The 19,106-nt window shown below is 39.2% G+C and overlaps 3 protein-coding genes across 21 annotated transcripts in view; 2 read left to right on the top strand and 1 right to left on the bottom strand.

Annotated features, from left to right (window-relative positions):
- Window positions 1-5,196, top strand: part of daam1b (dishevelled associated activator of morphogenesis 1b) — a 71,939-nt gene extending 66,743 nt beyond the window's left edge. For all 4 annotated transcript variants that reach the window (XM_053242008.1, XM_053242006.1, XM_053242007.1 and 1 more), the window contains 4 exons: window positions 832-892; window positions 1,030-1,161; window positions 3,239-3,409; window positions 3,761-5,196. In XM_053242008.1, coding sequence (XP_053097983.1) covers window positions 832-892; window positions 1,030-1,161; window positions 3,239-3,409; window positions 3,761-3,973 — 577 coding nt within the window. In that variant the 3' untranslated portion in view covers window positions 3,974-5,196. The remainder of the gene's footprint in view (window positions 1-831; window positions 893-1,029; window positions 1,162-3,238; window positions 3,410-3,760) is intronic.
- LOC113545195 (trans-L-3-hydroxyproline dehydratase) lies at window positions 1,158-10,572 on the bottom strand. Of its 4 annotated transcripts, none has more exons than XM_034313590.2 (6): window positions 10,032-10,572; window positions 8,175-8,661; window positions 7,888-8,057; window positions 7,680-7,802; window positions 7,337-7,474; window positions 1,158-1,363 (listed from the first exon to the last, which is right to left on the bottom strand). In XM_034313590.2, the coding sequence occupies exons 2-6, from the start codon at window positions 8,653-8,655 to the stop codon at window positions 1,181-1,183; spliced, it is 1,095 nt and encodes a 364-aa protein (XP_034169481.1). In that variant the 5' UTR covers window positions 8,656-8,661; window positions 10,032-10,572; the 3' UTR covers window positions 1,158-1,180. The 4 variants fall into 4 exon arrangements, with proteins under 4 accessions (XP_034169481.1, XP_034169480.1, XP_053097984.1 ...); XM_034313589.2 differs by having other exon boundaries at window positions 10,009-10,392; XM_053242009.1 differs by lacking the exon at window positions 1,158-1,363 and adding an exon at window positions 3,333-3,461 and having other exon boundaries at window positions 10,009-10,370.
- A 1,560-nt stretch (window positions 10,573-12,132) lies between these two features.
- Window positions 12,133-19,106, top strand: part of LOC113545183 (nesprin-2) — a 103,933-nt gene continuing 96,959 nt past the window's right edge. For 10 of the 13 annotated variants that reach the window (XM_053242396.1, XM_053242392.1, XM_053242394.1 and 7 more), the window contains exons 1-2: window positions 12,133-12,300; window positions 17,542-17,678. In XM_053242396.1, coding sequence (XP_053098371.1) covers window positions 17,591-17,678 — 88 coding nt within the window. In that variant the 5' untranslated portion in view covers window positions 12,133-12,300; window positions 17,542-17,590. Of the gene's footprint in view, window positions 12,409-17,541; window positions 17,679-19,106 lie in introns of all 13 variants that reach the window. The other 3 variants (XM_053242385.1, XM_053242391.1, XM_053242395.1) reach the window with 3 other exon arrangements.

Raw genomic sequence — 19,106 nt, 5'->3', positions numbered from 1 at the left:
TCAGTCTGTGTTCTAAGTGACTCTCATTGCCTCATTCAAATGTGCCTCTCTTTCCACTAAGAGCCCTGAAATGCATATTAAATGTGCTGATTAACAGATGTGTGAATGTAAGTGTGTATGCAGGATGTGTTTGCAGTTCTGCATCTGTGTGGGACTCTTCTTTATATTTTACTAAAGTTTATTTGTATTTACACTAAAGTGCAGCAGTGACAGAGCAAAGTCATCAGTGATCGGTCATGTGGTCAGTCTTATGGCTCTTAAAGCCTGCAATATGTTTCAAGTGACAGAAATTGAAACTAAAGAGTCACTGTAGTCTTGGCAAAAACTAAATGTCTTTCTAGGGCTGTCTGAACCTGAAGGGGAAGAGAATGGATTTAATGAAAAACAAAGGAAAAAAGATAAGAGACAGAGAACAAGGTTGATAAGGTTGATAAGGTTGAGTTTGTAAGTTGAATATGACTGTAACTTTAATATAAAAAAAGATGCTCATACAAAATTCTAACTCGTTTAGGTCATGTGGGTTGAAAGTTCAAGAAAAAAAAGTTCAGTTCCACTAAATAAAATAAATGTGATGGTTAATGCCTGATGTACTTTATATTTGAATAGCTGAAATTATACTCGTCTGAGTTGTAATCATAATGGTGTCCATGATTTTTTTAAATTGCTCCTTGGCTGCAAAAATTGCCCTGGATTAAACCCCCTGGATTAAAACAAATCATTGTGATACTAAATTGGGCCTTTTTTACTTGGTCTATTGTACAGTATAGACCCAAAAATCAAAGGCCTCTTCTGGTAACAACATGCATCTCTCTTCTTTTTTTTCTTTTATAGTATGACAGAGTTGGAAAAGGAGATCAACAACCTGCGCAGTGGCTTGAAGAATGTGGAAAGTGTAAGCACTGATCAGTTGTACTACATGTGTTTTGTTATCTACCAAAAACGTCAGTCCACATCTGTTTCTTGGATCCCAGATCCTATTTACTATAAACATGTGTAAGTACATATCTTTGATCTGTTTATCATGTACAGGAGCTGGATTTCCAGAAAAAGCGTCCACAGGAGGTGGGAGATAAGTTCGTGTCTGTGGTCAGCCAGTTTGTTACACTCGCCAGTTTCAGCTTTTCTGATGTAGAAGACTCCCTTAATGAAGCCAAGGAACTGGTGAGTGTGTGTGGGTGTGTCACATGCGTGTGTGCGTGGTGTTGAGTGAGAGGCGATGAAGAGCTCCGTGTGCTTCCTTCAGAGGCCAGCTGTAGAAACAGGCTGCACTTCTGCCTGCTGAGTGCAGGAGCTGACCTCTGACCTCTTGCTGTGAGCACTTCCTATGAAATGACCCTGGCACTCTTCTCAGCCCCTGGAGGCTCTACAGGACATAGAAACATAACAGGACACACACCTTGCTTTGAGTGCTACATCTGCATCTGTGCTGAAGGAAGTAATAATACGCAGTTAGTAATCCTCAGACATAGCAGGCTCAAAAGACAGTCGCTTCTGTCTACAACCATAGAATGCAAAATCATCTGAAAATGGGAAAAATCAGTTTTTGGCAAAATTTATATCGTCACTCCGTAATTCTATTTCTTTTAGTAGTTTTGCTAGTAAGCTATTAGTTTAAACACATTTTCTAGCCAATAGTTAGGAGATAGTGTCCCCAGTATCCCTGAACATCTTTAATGGTCATTTTAAACCATTAAAATAATCTCCACTCTCTAGCTAACTTGTAGCAAACTATCCTGCATGTGTAGACATGTGTGGGACTTCAGTATTAGAATGCGTCATCATATTTGATTTATTTAATAGTCCAACCTGCCAAAATCATTCAAAACTATTTTGTTCATCCCTAAACTTTAGCAGGCTAGCTATTGGCTGGATATAGGCTAGTAAGTGAGCACACATTTGTCACAAGGAGACATGAGTGGGATTTCAGAGTCATGATTTGCAATCTCAGTGTCTATTTTACATCAGTAGCCAAACTTGTCAAAAAAAAAAAAAACATACCAATCATCATTTTGCACATTATAGTAACATTAGTGGTGATGAAAACTTGTACCCATTACAGTCAGCCTTCCAAGATGAGTTAGTGATTAAAAAAAAAAAAAAAAAAAAGTTTAGGAGCACTTATATTTTTATCCATTATTTTATATCTTGTCAGTTTGTTGGAAGCTCAGTTGTCTTTGTTGAACTTTTTTATTTGGTAATATTTTATGGTTGCAAATTGCATAGTGCCCTCTATTTAGTTCCAAAGATGGATCACAACCATACTTTTCTCTATCCAGTAATGTTTATGCACCTGTGCAGTAACAGACTGAAAGATATCAGAGTAATGGCATACATGTACTAAATAACCTGAATATTCAGCTAATTTCTTCTTGATATCCATTAACTGCTTTAATCTTGTTGTAGTATGCTGTTCACATGGGGAACTGAATAATGTTGTAACTGCTGACAGTAACTGGATTATTTTTGTCCAACACTCAGTTTGTTAATATTTTTGGTGCTAAATTGACTTCTGAGAGGTCACACTTACTTTGTTTAAGAGACGTTTCTGCTAACTTCCTAGTAAGAGTCGTATAATGGAGGCATTTCCTAGTGTTTTACTGTATGTACCTCAACCTGGGCCTCCAGTCTACTGAAAGTGATATTAAGATAGGAGGTGCGTGAGGGAGGGAATGGGATAAAACCATGTGACATTCTCTGGCTCAGACTCATGCTGCTTTAGAGAAGGTTAGGCCCATATGGCTGCGATAAAGGCACATCAAAGGCATTGTGGGAAGGCTTGGCCTCCTCCCATGTGGAGAGGCAGCACGAGGCTACACTGGTGCCACGACAGTGTCCCCGTCTCCCTTTCCTCATGCTTTCCCCTGGGTTTTTAAGCCGCTGGTAAAAATTGAGCTTAACAAGACTACCGGTACGTGAACACCAGCTGTGCATGACAGGATTCGTTTACCACATGTACATTAGACCCCTGCTGATTGTTCCTCTATTCTGTCAACTCCACTTTATTTTGTTTTTCTCCTGTTTTACATGTCCTGTTTTCTAGTGTCACTTGTTTAGGGCAGAATTGCACAAAATTGACAGTGTAAACATTTTGTTAATTCAAATGAACTAAAAAACAAAATTGATAAAATATTTGTTGAGGGGTCTTGGGGTTAAATTACTTTTGTTGTAAGGGTCTGAATATATGAGTGATGAGATCCAAAGCATGTCCAGAGCCTCATCTTGTTTTCATATTCTACAGTTCCATAAAGCGGTGAAGCACTTCGGTGAAGATGCTGGGAAGACGCAACCGGACGAGTTCTTCGGCATCTTCGACCAGTTCCTGCAAGCCTTCACAGAGGCTCGGCAGGAGAACGAGAACATGCGGCGACGCAAAGAGGAGGAGGAGCGCCGGGCACGCATGGAGGCACAGGTGAGGAACTCACCCTGCTCATATTCAGACTGAGGTTTCAGGAACATGAAACCTGAAATAGTAAAATCATATGAGGCTTATGAGAATATAGAATTAAAATTGGTTACATCTGGTTACTTCACATAGTATCATGACGGTTATAATCTTGCTTACCTCTTGTCTTAACTGGCAAAGCAATGCCTTTTTAGGAAAAGCCAGTGACTGTACAGAAAACCTGTAATTACTGCGGTTTCCCAAAGCATGTCGTTCCTTTATGCAATTGAAAGGGCTGAACTTCTTTTTACACAGTACATGCAAAACCTGTTTTAAAATCTGTTTTATTCAAGCTCTGCTCTTGTCCCAATCTTGCAGCTAAAGGAGCAGCGGGAGAAAGAAAGAAAAGCCCGGAAGGCCAAAGAGAATGGAGAGGACAACGGGGGCGAGTTTGATGACTTGGTGTCAGCACTGCGCTCTGGTGAGGTGTTTGATAAGGACCTGTCCAAGATGAAGCGGAACCGCAAACGATTCAACAGCCAAACCACAGACACGGGCAGAGAGCGTCCCATCACTAAACTCAACTTCTAAGATATGGCCTCTTTGGCCATCCACAGTGCTTAACCTCCTCACCTTAGGCCCATTCCTTCATCTGTGCTATCCAGAACTGTTCTATTCCTTCGCTGGACAATACTGCCTCTTGGTGGGGGATACTTGGAGAGCACTCATTTGCACCATATAGAAAGAGGAATTATTGGCCTACAGGTTTTGCCCCTTCTGACTCTGATAACTTAAATGGGGTACTGGTTATAAAGTGGAAAGATAAGTTTATAAATTCTAAGGCTGCCAAGATGTTCTTTCTTTGAGGAAATTATGGGTTTTCACCTTGGTGCTGGTGCACCAAGACTACAGACTTGCAAGACAAGAAAAAATTGCTAGTCAAATCTGGATTTGACCCAGGAAGACCACAACGCATGGGTACAACGATCCTTGGTTTTTCTACTGCAAGAACTTTCACATCATTCACAAGGAGACCGACCTCACATCTTTATTAAAACAAAAAACAAAACAAAATACCTACAACTGCAAGAGTTGCTCATTGGGCTCATTCTTGAAATTGAGGCATGGCATGCAGGATAGAACTTGTCTATGTGTCTGGACCTGTTATCTGGAGATTAAGCCTAGTACGTACATTAAAAAAGACCTCCAATGGTGAATCCACTGGCAACATAATCTGCTCCAAGATAAAACTTAATCTCAGTACAGAAAACAGACCTGAAGAGTTTGACACTAAACAGCTACATGGCAATGCTTTTTTCTTTTATTATTAAGGACAATTTTTATATAGTAAGCTTTTATTGAATACTAATAACAGTAACCAGGGTTATGGGTTGTTTAGATTGTTTATTACATCATTATAGAGAATTGCATTGGATATCAGACACAGGCTGGCTGAAGATCATTTTTAAAGATAGGTTTTAGATAAGGAGTTGGCCCAGGCCCTCGTTGTTTCAAACACTGTGGAATGCTCCTTTGTGCAGATTCTATGCATTTATGTTGTTGGATCTTTCATCAGACACTTTGCAGACTGTCATGTGAAATCTGTAGACTTATTTAAAAAGAAACATACCAGTAAGTAAATCAATGCAAGAGACTCTCCCTCAGCTCTTCCTTCATCACTGGATATATTCCGGTATTTTTTCCAAGGTGTATGTTGTGACAATGTGATATGCTACATTGAACATTTGTAATTTAAAAAAAGCCTTCCATTGTAAGGTGGAGCTTAAAGGAGAATAAATGGGGAAAAAATTGAATACTTTCTGTTGTGAGTATTAATGTTTTCCAAAATGGGCACTAGTGCCTATTTAAATGCTAAATAATGTGCAATTAAACATCACCTCTGAACAATAAAATTTAACTAGTATGACGTTTTAGCCTTTGGCTTGAATATCTCTAGGTAAACATTACAACCTAGTGGTCAAAAGATGTACCTGTTAAAAAGAGAACAAAACTCCATTTAGGAATTTTACATACTTCAATGAATAATGTGTGAACTGTCAAAGACTAAAATCCATTAGAACCGACAGATTTTCAATGACAAAAATGTGTTTATGTAAGAAACTAGCCACGACGTGGCATACTGTCATAGGAAAGTAATCAACACTGGGGTGGTGTGATGTGCCTGACCCAAAGCCAATAACAGCATGTCCTGTTTTATATCGTTTATACCACAGCCAACATCACTGACACTATATGGCCAAAAGTTTGTGGACATCTGACCATCACACATATGTGGTTCTTCCCCAAATTGTTGCCACAAAGTTTGAAACACACAAATGTCTAGATTGTCTCTGTATGCTGTAGCATTACAATTTCCCTTCAGTGGAACTAAGGGGCCCAAACATGTTTCAGCATGTCAATGCCCCTGTGCACAGTGAGGTCCATGAAGACATGGTTTACCAAGGCTGGTGTGGAAGAGTGGCCTGCACAGAGCCCTGACCTCAACCCCACTGAACACCTTTGGGGTGAACTGGAACGCAGACTGCACCCCAGACCTTCTCGTCTGATATCAGTGCCTGACCTCACTAATGCTATTGTGGCTGAATGGGTGCAACCCCAATGCCACACTCCAAAATCTAGTGGAAAGTCTTCCCAGAAGAGAGGAGGTTATTATGAAAGCAAAGAGGGGACTAAATCTTGACTGGGATGTTCAAAAGCACATATGGGGGTGATGGTCAGGTGTGCACAAACTTTTGGCCATATAGTGTATGTTATAGCACATATAAATATCACCAACCTTTGTTTTTTCTCTTTCATAAAGTCAATGAGACAAAAAAAAATCTGCTTGTCACATTACTGAGAAAGTGCAAAATGGAAACTTCCTCTGTTATGAAGACTCCTGTGGCAGAAAACCTGCTGACTAATAAATATCTCCACAAACAGGGAAACAGTGGATACAGGAACTAATTAAGAGTTGCAAAATTATAAATGTGTAACGAGTTAGTGGGCCTTGTTCTGTCCAACTTGTGCACATGATTTAATTGTTACAAAATGTAATTGCCATCTTCTGACAAAGGAAATATGAAACAGAGCTAGCATGTGCATCCCAGCAGTTATGATCCTTGATGAAACATGGAAATCACTGACATGATAACAAAAGGACACAGATTTTTTACTTATTCCAGCTTGTTAGATCTCTGCTTTAGCATTTAGGCAGACTCATCGGAGGAGGAAGCCATTCTTCAGGGCATCCTCATTCTCCAGAGTGAAACTGGCCACGCCACTGTAGTAAGCATGACCTGCAACCTCCACCACCACTGCACTGAACTCCCCACATGTTGTCTCCTTTAAACACAGATCATTCAGCGTAGTAAGAGTATCTATATACATGTCATACAATAGTTGCATATCTAGAAAATCTCCTCATTTATGCAAAGTTGGGATAGGGTTATTTTTATGAACCAGGGGTGCTGTACTGGGGGACTACAACCTTTTAGGGACTATTGAATTCCCAGTTCAGATTCAGCTCAAGAATGTCATTGAAATGATCGGATTTTATACCTAAAAGATTTTTACTAAACTAAGTGACGGAAGCATTTCGTTTTGGGGATATTTCTATGTCTGAGATTCTCATTAGCACAATATCTCAAGAATGGTAGTGGAATATTTATAGAATTTATATGGAATTATCACTGTAACCAGCAGATGAACTGATTAGATTTTGGAATTGATCCAAACAAGTTCAAGGTCACAGCAAGGTCAAATGTCTAAAATAGTTTTTCTTCACTAGTTTCTTTCATGTTTAAAAGATATTTTAAGGTTAATTCTGGCATATAAAATTAATAACCGGAAGGACTAGATGACTTGGTGGCAGAAGCATACTCATCGATGCCACTGGCGTCGAGTTCTACTTCTTTAAAATTAGTAGGATTATATACTTTTGGCTTTGCATACCTGTACTGCCTTGCCTGTAAATATAGTTCCTGTGGTTCCACTCCTGAAGCTCCTGGTCTTGTGCAGCTGGATCAGACCTTTGTGGTACTGCAGAGCAATGCGAGCAGTTACACCAGAACCAGTGGGGCTCCTGTCCACCTAAAACCAACCAAAACACTGGTTTTTTTTTTTTTTTTGGTTTTAAACTTGGAAGCCTAAAATGTATAGGTGACTATACAGCATGAACAGATTTCCTTTACAGAAATGCTGCAATCTTTGCAGTGTATTTTTAGAATCTATATTTTAGATTTTTACAAGATCTAATATCAATGTAGATGTGACAATGGAAGATGCAGAGTCTCACCTGGGCATCAGCAAACACACACACATTGGCTGTAGGCTCATCAGAGAAATCATCTTTACCATCCGTGAGGATGGTGCCATATAGGAAAGCCAGATCTTCACTAACAGGATGGTGGAGCTTCACCTGTCATAATAATGGAAGCCAAAGCACCATTTTCTCTCAGTATAACCTGTGTTTTATTTAAATATACCTGGCGTTTGTGCTGTACCTGAGATTTGACTGCATTAGTAACAGCAGTGGCTGCATCAACCAAATCTCTGGTTCTGGACTTATTGACATCCAGTCCAAATATTTCAGCATTCACGAAAGCATAGAGCGCTCCGCCATAGCTTATGTCCACTGTGATTTCACCATATCCTGGAACAGTGACTTTCACATCTATAAAGATGACACAATCACATTTTCAATTTATTGCGTCCCTCAGAAATGATTGAGAAAATGTACTGTATATAACAAAAGCCCTTCCTCCATCCCAAGCCTAACAGAAGGTTTCACCTGTGGCGAAAGCAAAAGCTGGGACGCTGTGGAACCTCACTGCTCCTGTTTTACCGTAGTTATATTCCACAAAAGCCTTCACCAGGCCGCATGGACAGTGGATGTTTATTTGGGTCTCGGGAGAAGATGGAGTCTTTACCAAACCGTAGTCTATAGCAAAACGGCCAAGAGCAATGACAGCATGGCCACACATGGTGCTGTAACCCTCATTGTGCATAAACAGAACCCCAAGATCTGCTTCTGGTATCTCGCTTTCGACTAATAAGGCTCCGTACATATCATAGTGGCCACGGGGCTCGAACATTAGCACTTTGCGAAGATGATCGAGATGGTCTCGTACATACCGCCGCTTGGCGAGCACAGTGTCCCCGCTCACAGTGGGGTACCCACTTACGATGACGCGTAAAGGTTCTCCTCCAGTGTGCATGTCGACCACAGACAAAACGGGCCCATCATGAGGTGGCAGTTTTGGAAAATCCATTTGATCCTTTAAATAGACCAGTAAGAAGAATGACGTTACAATGGTGAATCTACTTAAGGTGCTCATCATTGAAATTCTATGCTTAAATGTCTATCACTCGATAATGTAAATGTGCTCAATGAATATTACTACAATTTTTAATATTCGCAGACCACAAAAAAAAACAAAAAACAAAACTCTTTTAAGACTGGCCATAAAATCTGGCCATTTTCTTCATAATTTTAATCAATGACTACGTAACAGTTACACTATTAACAGTCTTCTGAACTACTTTTATCATTAACCATATAGTAGATGCGTACTTCTAGGTATACTGACCTATCTGTACACACTCTGTCAACCCCATCAGTCAGTGGAAAGAGACCACCAATGACCAGACGTTATTTGGGTGATGGACCACTCTCAGCATGTGGTCATCTTTAAACACTGTGTATTCTTACTGGACACACACCTACCATATAGACTGTTACAAGCACAAAGTCCTGACCTCAACCCCACTGAACACCTTTCACTGAAACACTGACTGCACTCCAGGCCTCCTCAAACAACATCAGTGCCTGATCTCACACTGGCTGAATGAGCACAAATCCCCACAGCCATGCTCCACAATCTGGCTTTCCACTAGGTCAGCAAAGAGGGGATTAAATCTGGAATGGGATGTTCAACAAGCACTTACGGGTGTGATTGGTCAGGTGTCCACATACCTTTGGCCATATAGTATATTTACTGCATGTAGAATTTGTATTCATTGTCATTTAGCCCTTCACAGGCGTCAGATTTTGACCATAGTAAAGTATGCTGTTCTGACTGGTGGACTTTTTCTGCTGAGCAGTGAACACTAAAATGTTTAAAATCCCAGCAAAGATTGCAAGAAAAAACTCATGTCAACATCTCACACACACACACACACACACACACACACACACAACACCATGTTGGTGTTGGCCTGATAACTGTTCCAACACTCAAATCATGTGTTCTTGGCACCTTTTTATTGATAGAAAGGCCAAAGGTTAAGAGAAAGTCTGTGCACTTACAGTATATGTTTATGCAATTAAGTGCAGACCTATAAAAGGTCAAAGGTCATCTCTATAAAGTACAATATGGCAAAGCTTGTGTTACTTATACAGTTGAAGTTCAACTATAAATCCGCTTTTTAGTCAGAGATAAACATGTTAGCAATGGTCTGCACACTCCCAGAATGGGTTAATAAGGCATTTCATGTTGTTTTTCAATCTCTTGAAAGATGGGACACCGCTATTATCACCACTGACCTGCACAGAACTCTGTCCAGCACTGCTTTATAAAATAAAAATAAACGATTTAATACTGCACAAGAGAACGGGTGCTTACCGTTAACGGTTAAAATACTTCACCTGGAATGTCAACTTAAACTTCTTGACTTGCAAACTGACTACCCCTGCGGATATACAGTATATATCTATGTATGTTACAGGCTGAATCCCAAATAGCTCCCTATTTCCTATAAAAGTGCACTACTATACATCAGGTATGAATTACTCTAAGCGCTACTACACACTATGAAGTGCACTATAAAGAATCTATTTGGGATTCAGTCTGTAACAGAAGTTCTTTACTGCCCCCTGCTGGTCTGGATGTAGAGTAAATGCCATCTAACGGCAGTCTGCAGCGGCCTCTAGTGGACCAACTGTTTATGACATGTAATTATTCCTGCTTTACTTCCTCCATGTGAGCTCGTTAATGATTCATTACACACTAGAAGAGATATTTTCCTTCATGCAAGCACAGAAAACATGTATAACAATAAGCACAACTAGCAACAGAGACGACTGTTAATGTAGCCCATAGACATTGTTCATAACTACCAGTTAGGTTTGATAGACATTACATGGGTTTTATTATGACTATTTATTGTTTGCTATGTAATGCATTGCTGTCGCACTTATCTTGCAAATCTAGCCTAAAACCTTGCCTAGCCTGAAAAAGCAAGTCAGCTCTTAAAGGTGCAGTAGTCGATTTGTTTAATACCTTACCTAACCTGAATGACATGTAGGACACAATAAATAAATAAATAAATAAATAAATAACTCGTGGCCTTAGCAAAAAGTGTTTTAACTCGTTGGGAAAAACCTGTTTGGAAAACGGAGTTCCGGGCCGGAATACTTGTTTGGATGTGCCTCCTGTCAGTCATTTTATAGACACTATAGGGGGCGGAGCTTCATGAACATGAGCGGGAATCATTCAAATCAAATTGTCAAAGCCACCTAACCTTTAGAGACCTAATCACGAAAAAAAACAAGACTAATCTTACCTAATGCACCTTTAATGGGTAAGGAAACATGACAGGGCATGCTGTGATAGGAAAATAATCAGCGACGTTGTGGTGTGATGCGAGTTACTGTTATCACCTCAATGCTGATTATTCTCCAATAACAGCACATCCCAAAGTGTTCTATTCCTCTTATACCACAGCAAATCATCAATGAGTACAAGTTTTAATTTATTATAAAGAACACACGGTTCTTTTCAAGCCTTTATAGCTACATTTAATGTTGGGGAACGTCCAAAAAACAAGTTCCTGTTATCACTTATAACAGCTATAAACAATCATTCCCTCACCAGCCTCTTTATTTAATTAAATAAGATTCATTTTACTTTATTAGTCTGTCCTGAAGACTCCTGTGATGGAAAACATCATGGCTTAGTGGGGGCACTGTTGCCTCGCACCTCCTGGGTTGGGATTCGAATCCCACCTCCGCCCTGTGTGCACATGCTCGCAGTTTACATGTTCTCCCCCTGCTTCCGGGGTTTCCTCCAGGTACTCCGGTTTCCTCCCCAAGTCCAAAGACATGTGTTGGCTGATTGGCATTTCCAAATTGTCCGTAGTGTGTGAATGGGTGTGTGAGTGTGTGCAATTGTGCACTGTGATGGGATGGTGCCCCATCCGGGGTGTCCACGCCTTGTGCCCAGAGTTCCCTGGGATAGGCTCCAGGCTCCCTATTGACCCTGTGTAGGATAAGGGGTATGGATGGATGGATGGATGCACATACATAACAACACAGTTTTTAATCTGATTATTACTAGCCTTCGATTATGTGAGACGTCCAGCATACAAATCCCAATTAGCTGTTACTTAAAAAAAGACAAAAAAAAAAACAATAAAAGTATTAGAGTGAGTGCATTAATATAAATGTGTGAGTTGAATTAGAGCCAGTACTACTGTCAGAGCTGCTGTTCTAAAAATTAATCAACACCTTCTGACCAGTGAGATTTGAGAACATAGCAGCCTTATGTAAGGTTAATACATATTTTTTTTCTAAACTAAATTCATGGTGTAGGAGGTTATTTGCAGGATTGCTTGGGTTTTGCCAGACTGGACTGTGTCCCACCCTATTGGACTATTTTAATCACCCTGGGCTGGAAATAAGTGCCTTTGGGCTGGATTAACTTGGCATGGTTACAGTTGGATCTGTTTGCAGTGCTGTGAGCAGGGATCAGGCGGTGCAATCTGGCAACCCAGTGTGAATGAAAGTGTGTGTTATGAAAGTGAAGTGAGGTGTGCACTGAGCTTCACTCCCGCCTACCACAGCGCTCAGGATCTCCACAGGATCTCCGCGGGATCTCTTTGTAAATGAGGCTCTCCAGCAACGTCCGACATTTTCCGTAAGTAGGCTTTAGCAAACTGCTTCTCTACACACAGCTTGCTCCGGGAATCTTTCTGGTAAACGTTTGGACTTTGGGATCCTGGATGAAGTTACAGGCTGTTTGCAGGTACAGCTTTGTGTTCTGAAGTGAAAGCGGTTAGTTTGAGTGCAGAGACAGTGACAGATTTTTCCATAATGCATGCTGAAGTTTTGCAGGCACAGAAATGATGGCACAGGGAGAGTGACAGGGCCCCTGAGTGGCACTGGGCACTATTTATATCTGTCACAACACTGCACTTTCCATGTGTCACAGCAGTGCAGCTCGCGCACAGGTGCACATTATTATTATTATTATTATTATTATTATTATTATTATTATTATTATTATTATTGTTGTTGTTGTTGTTGTTGTTGTTATAATAATAATAATAACAACAATAATAATATCATGTGTTCAGAGATCTGCAGCCAATTAAGACAGTATTGTGCTGTTCACTTTATAACTGAACAAAAACATTGTTACCAAATAAGCTATTATTATTATTATTATTATTATTATTATTATTATTATCATGTGTTCAGAGATCTGCAGTCAATTAAGACAGTATTGTGCTGTTCACTTTATAACTGAACAGTTTGTCAACAAATAAACATATATTGGTACATTGTTTACAAATATGTTAAAAATTAAATAATCTTTATTAATACTGGAAGTCACAGTATTACTTAACAGAATGAGTTAACAGGATGGTAAAACTTAACTATTATCTTTGTTAAGGAATATTCATATGTGACTGTGAGGCTGTTAATGTATTTGCTTCAGTATTTCCTGCTATGCTAAGAATTAGTGCATTTATTAATTCCTCATTGTTAAATAGTATTAATATATGCTCATTATAGACTGTATGGCCAAAAGTATGTGGACATGTGACCATCACATTCATATGTGCTTGTTGAACTTTCCGTTCCAGATTTAGTCCCCCTTTACTGTTATAATAAGTTCCGCTCTTCTGGGAAGGCTTTTCACTAGATTTTGGTGTGTGGCTGTGGGGATTTGTTCATTCAGCCACAAGAGCATTAGTGAGGTCAGGCACTGATGTTGAGTGAGGAGGCCTGGCACATAGTCAGTGTTCCAACTGATTGCAAAGGTGTTCAGTGGGGTTGAGATCAGGGCTCTGTGCAGGCCACTCGAGTTCTTCCACTCAAACCATGGCAAACCATGTCTTCATGGAGTTCGCTTTGTGCACGGGGCATTGTCATGCTGGAAGAGGTTTGGGCCCCTTAGGAAAATTGTAATCCTACAGCATACAAAGACATTGTGGCAACAGTTTGAGGAGGAATCACATCTGCTTGTGATGGACAGGTGTCCACAAACTTTTGGCCGTATATAGTGTAGTAAAGTGTTATATGTTGCACATTGTATGTATTTGAAGAGAGTTTGTAGGAATGTTTAACTGCACAGACACAGCCCACATTTATGTGTCTTATCTGTGCAGTAGAAATGTAAAATGTACACAAACGTTTGAGATTATTAATGAAAGTTTATGATCACTGGTTAGTATAGTGAATGCCAAAATCATCACCCACCTATGTGATATCTGTTTTTAAATTAGGCAAGTAGCCTACACGTGCAAGTCTGGGTATAACGATCTGACAATTTGGATCGATTCATCAATTTAAAAGGCTACTTTTGAAATGAATCCATGCAGCAATATGAAACTGATTATTAAGTTTATGCAAGTTATGTAATTGAAGTAGTCTTAGTATTGTGTCCGTGTAGCCACCTTTGTGAATGCTGAGTATGATTTTAAAATAAGCTGTTGTGTATCATATCATACTAGGTATCACATCACACAGACTTACAGAAATTTAGACAGAAAAAGAAACAATTTTTATCTTGTTGTCTAATTATTCTGCATTATATCATGTACAAGCTAAAAATTTACACCTCTGTACATGGGCTGAGTATGTAGATGACCAGACCTGACTAAAATGAAGAGATCTTTGAACAATTACATCAAGTCAGACATGATTATTATTAATTTTGTCCTAAAAGTCCATAAAAAGATTTAAACACAGTGCATTGCACAGTGTAATGTGCAATCTATTGAATCTTTCACTATATGTTTTGTCTTGACAAGTCTGGCTTGAACGCTGAATGAATAATTAGCTTTTGAATCATGATAATCTTGCTTCCTTACCCATGGATTGGTCCTGCCACACCTACTAGACTTCAATCTTGGATGAGATTTTCTATTCAGTACTAATCACATATCATAGCAGTATTGGTTTAGTCATGGTATATGTGTTGTAGATGTATTAATCTCCAACGTAGACATGCTCACACATGTTTTTGTTGGAGGACTGTGGGAATTCTGTTGTTTAAGTTACCTCAGAATGGGTGCAGTGGCTTAAGGAGTATAACTACAATTAAAGCTTTGATCTTTGGTAAGGAGACTAATACTGTATTTAGGACTGGATGTCTGAATGAGAAGAAGAAGAAAAAATGTCTCAGTAAAATAATAAAACCTGCAAACTTCTCAGACAGAAGCAATGTGAGCTAATACAGTTTCACTTTTATTAGTGACCTTGAATTTTAGGATTCATTCAAGTTGTCTTAAATGTGCAGTTTGTAATCTTTGAAAGTGTTCCTAGACCTATTATAATCATATAAGTTTTATGATTCCTTGCAGGGATCTGGCAGTGGATTTGTCTAATTTCTTATTTTCTGGCTCCTGTTTACAATTTTCCGGCCCAGAAATAAGCCTCACCCCCAGAACAGATCTTCTAATATCGGTCACTTTTCCTCGAAAGGCAGCTTACAAGATTTCATTGTAATTGCAGTTCCGCACACAAGTAGCCGCAACCTGAACTTTTAGCATGTTCATAATACTAAAGAAATGGTAATTATGCATACATATTGGTGATACAATTAATACCTTTGCAAGCACAACTCAGAAAGGACATTTTAAATGGTCAGATCTTCAGCTACACAGTCAAGTTGTACTTCAGCTCTGAAAAAACTCAAGCTGTACATGTATATGCATACTTGGTGAGTTTGCCCAACCTTCAGTCAAATGGAAAAAAATGTTAAAAGTATGTAGGGTAAGTGAAGGTGATCCAGATTTACCACACACACACACACAATTATTGCCTGCCAGTCAGAGTGCATGTTGTAGACCAATCCTATTTTCAGACTCCCCAGATTCCTTCCAGGTCTCACTGTTCCTCTGTGTCTCAGCCTGACCTTTGTGTGCACATGTGTATGTGAGAGAGTGCATGGACTACAGGTCATGAGGTATCATGAGGGTTGCGTGTGTCCTTGAGCAGTTTTGCCTTCTGATGTCATGGAGCTGGCACTGAAAGGCTGGTAGAAATTGAAGCGTCATCTACCAGACCTTTCCATGGTGACTTGGCAGTACTTGGAATGTTTAAGTCCCAGGCTACTGCTGGTGTGTGTGTGTTTGTGTGTGCGCATGCGTACGCACATATGTGTGTGTATGTGTGTGTGTTGTGTGTGTGTATGTCTGTAAATAAGTGATCCTATTCTAGAAAACTCAGCATTAGGTTCAGTTGACAGTGTAAAACCTTTTTTTTTCTCTCTATCCTTTAGAGACTAAAGGTGGTTTGCTATTAATCTGCCTTTGACTTTTCCAGTTAGTTCATTACTTCCTGTGACCTTTTCAACTTCATGTCACCTCAATTCCTCACCATTGTGAAAGTTTTCTCATATGCAGTGTGGCAGCTCACAGAATACCCAGACTGTGTGTGAATATTGCAGAGAGGTCATACAGAATATATTTCTGCATTAAGAGCATTAATTTCTTAGAGGATTTTTTTAAAATAATAACTCTGGATGGCACACAAGTCCATCGCAGGGCTTCATGAACACACATACATTCATATACTCATTCAAACCTAGGTCCATAATCAGTTTTGTTTCTGGGAGGTGGAAGGAAACTGGAAAAGCACCACACAGACAGTAGTCTGAGCTCAAACCTGGGACTTTGGCGCTGTGAGGCAGCAACACTACCCACCTCACCACTGTGCTGCCCCACTAGAATGCTACTTGTGTAAAATGTATAAAGCCTATAACCATTTTTGGCATTTTGGCATTAGCATACACTAGGAAGTACACCAAGTGCTCCCATTAAAAATGAGAGTATTTACTGTTATCATGCATCAATTACAGTATCTGCGTAATTATGCCTCATTTTGTGGTGCAGCAGCATTTTGTGCTGTATGTGAGGCATCAGAAAAAGACTCTAAGCTGTTGATTTTCTGAGTGGTTGATTTTTTCGTCTTGATATTATTTGCTGTGTAATTACCTGTTTCACAGAATGCCACAGGAAACAATGCTGCACACTGACCCAAAGAACTCTATATTTTTGTATGACCAGATAAGAGGTCAAATCAAACCCTGTTTGTATATGATGTGGTCAGGAAATATAATATAAATGTAAATGTACTGTAAATCCTAATTGTGATAGCAATAATGAATTAACGCTGTTTTATACTGCTGTATAGCTAAATCACTTGTATTTCAAAAGTTTATTTCAAAAGAAAGAAAAGTTAGGGCAGTTGTTTAATGATAAATATATATAATTGTATATATTATCATTAAAGTAAAATGTGCTCTCTTTGCTAGTATAAGGCTTTGCTTTTCTCTATGCCATAGAAGAATCGGTAGATATTTTAATATAATTTTAATATTAAAACTGATGAAAAAGAAATACTTGTCTGACCACCTAATTGTAGTAAATAAATCTAGTCCCCTGAAAAATAAATGCTAAAACTTGTTCAGATCAAGTCAAGTCAGTCAAATAAAATTAGCTTCAAAAATACCTTAAATTAAACTGTGTTTCACATTGTTGGTGCCCAGTAAAGAAGTTGGGCTCCTCCACTTTCTAAATCCAGATTTAACCCCTGTGCATGGTGTTATCTGTTCATTGAGATCAGATGCAGTTAATGTATTTGCTTTATTTATATCTGTGTAATCCCATTTAGAAGTTAGGGGACTTTCTGACTTCAGTGAGAAAGGGTAATTATTAAAAGAGATAAAGAAGGCAGGATAAAACACACCTACAGGCACCCATGCATGCACTTACAAGAGTTTTTCCTGCTGTAGGTAGCTTCCTTTTATTAAGGAATTTCATAATACATAGGTCATGTCAGTTCTTGCTGTTCAGTTTTTTCTACATTGAGTATTGAGACCCTAAGCTTTTATCAATAATATTTTTTGTTGTTCTTTTATATCCAGTATCCAGATCAACATGCTGCAAGGGCTGAAGGCCTGAGTGCTTTAAGTCATGGCATCGCGGGGCGGCTCAGATGCTCCCACTGCGGATGAGAGGGGCGTCCCGCTGGATATCGATGACGTCCACATGCTTCTGCAAGGTCAGAATCCTTCATAGCTATAAACTTGTTGATAAAATATGATCTTAGAGTAAAGCAGTGACATGTTTTAAATCACTGGGAGGGGGTGGGATTATCAGGTGAAAAACGAATTGTACGTATTTAGTGTTTTGTTCCAGAGGCCAAGCATTTCAGTCAGTACAAGCACTTCGGCAGAGGATGTCCTTGAACATAACAGTGGCTACGTATTTATCTGATTCTTTGATTTGTCCGTATTTTCCCCGCCCTCCTCCTTTAGTGTCTGAGTCGCTGACTCACCTGCAAACAACTCTTTAAACAAAACACTAGTGAGGGTGTGGCTGCAGTTTATGTGGGCTGTGTGTATTTGTTGTCATCCTCAGCTAGGCAGATATCACTTAGCAACAATCTTGCCATTTTTTTCAGCTCTGTTTTCTCCTGCTTCAGTGCATGTAAAAACATAAAAACTATGTAGTATAATGTCAGTCTCAAATCTGACACCTGAATATGAGAATCTTTTTTTCCTATCGCTGTATACTGTACCATGGCTAAAAAGAGGGCTTAAGGCCTTAAAGACTGTGACATCCAACAGCTTGAATATGGAGAATTTGGCTTTGTGTCTTTATTTGCAGTTGACTCCTGCATGATTATTTCCAATACAAGCACGTGCAGAAGTATTTTATTCCTCTTATACCACAGCAATTTGCCAACACTTATATTTTTTAAATTGTAGAACAACCGGTCATACTAGCTATCCATTTATTGTTGCATTAATTATTGTGGAATATCCATGAAACAAGTTAATTCCTTTATTTTTTTTTTCCTTTCTTGAGGTTAATAAGACAAAAAAATGCAGCTTGTCTTGTTATTGTGAAACCGGAAAATACAAAGCCCTGTGTCCTTAAGACTCTCCCATGTCAGAAAACCTAAAGGAACAGCCTTACCTGTCACTGTTACAAAGAACATTGTGGCATTATGTAGCTACACGGTATAATGTCACAAGACTGACATCTGAATTAGAATATTAACCCTGTATAACATGGCTAGAAGGAGGGCTAAAGGCCTCCACGACTGTGATATCCTACAGCTTGAATATGGAGAAGTTGGCTTTGTGTCTTTGTGACTCCTGCTGTAAGTCAACTGAAAAGTATTTAACTTCAGTTTGATCTCGGCTCAATCAGTGCATGCTTGAGGGTGAATGAAAGCGTGTAGTGAGTCATGTTAATTGGTTTATTTGATAACGTCAACAAAATAGACTTCAAGTTAAAACTATAATACATTCAGAAATGACTCTGATGCTCATATTCATAAGTTGCTCATACGTTCCTGGTTACACAGTTGCACTGAGTTCCCTTTTGAGACTCAAGGTTTCTTCTTCATATTGTCTCAGGGAGTTTTTCCTTGCCTCTGTCACCTCTGGCTTGCTCATTAGGGATAAATTTAAAATTTATA

Source organism: Pangasianodon hypophthalmus, chromosome 19 (genome assembly GCF_027358585.1).
Source record: "Pangasianodon hypophthalmus isolate fPanHyp1 chromosome 19, fPanHyp1.pri, whole genome shotgun sequence".
In the NCBI taxonomy this organism is placed as follows: Eukaryota; Metazoa; Chordata; class Actinopteri; order Siluriformes; family Pangasiidae; genus Pangasianodon; species Pangasianodon hypophthalmus.
The sequence above is the reverse complement of the archived record's forward strand: the minus strand, read 5'-3'. Positions and strand labels throughout refer to the sequence as shown.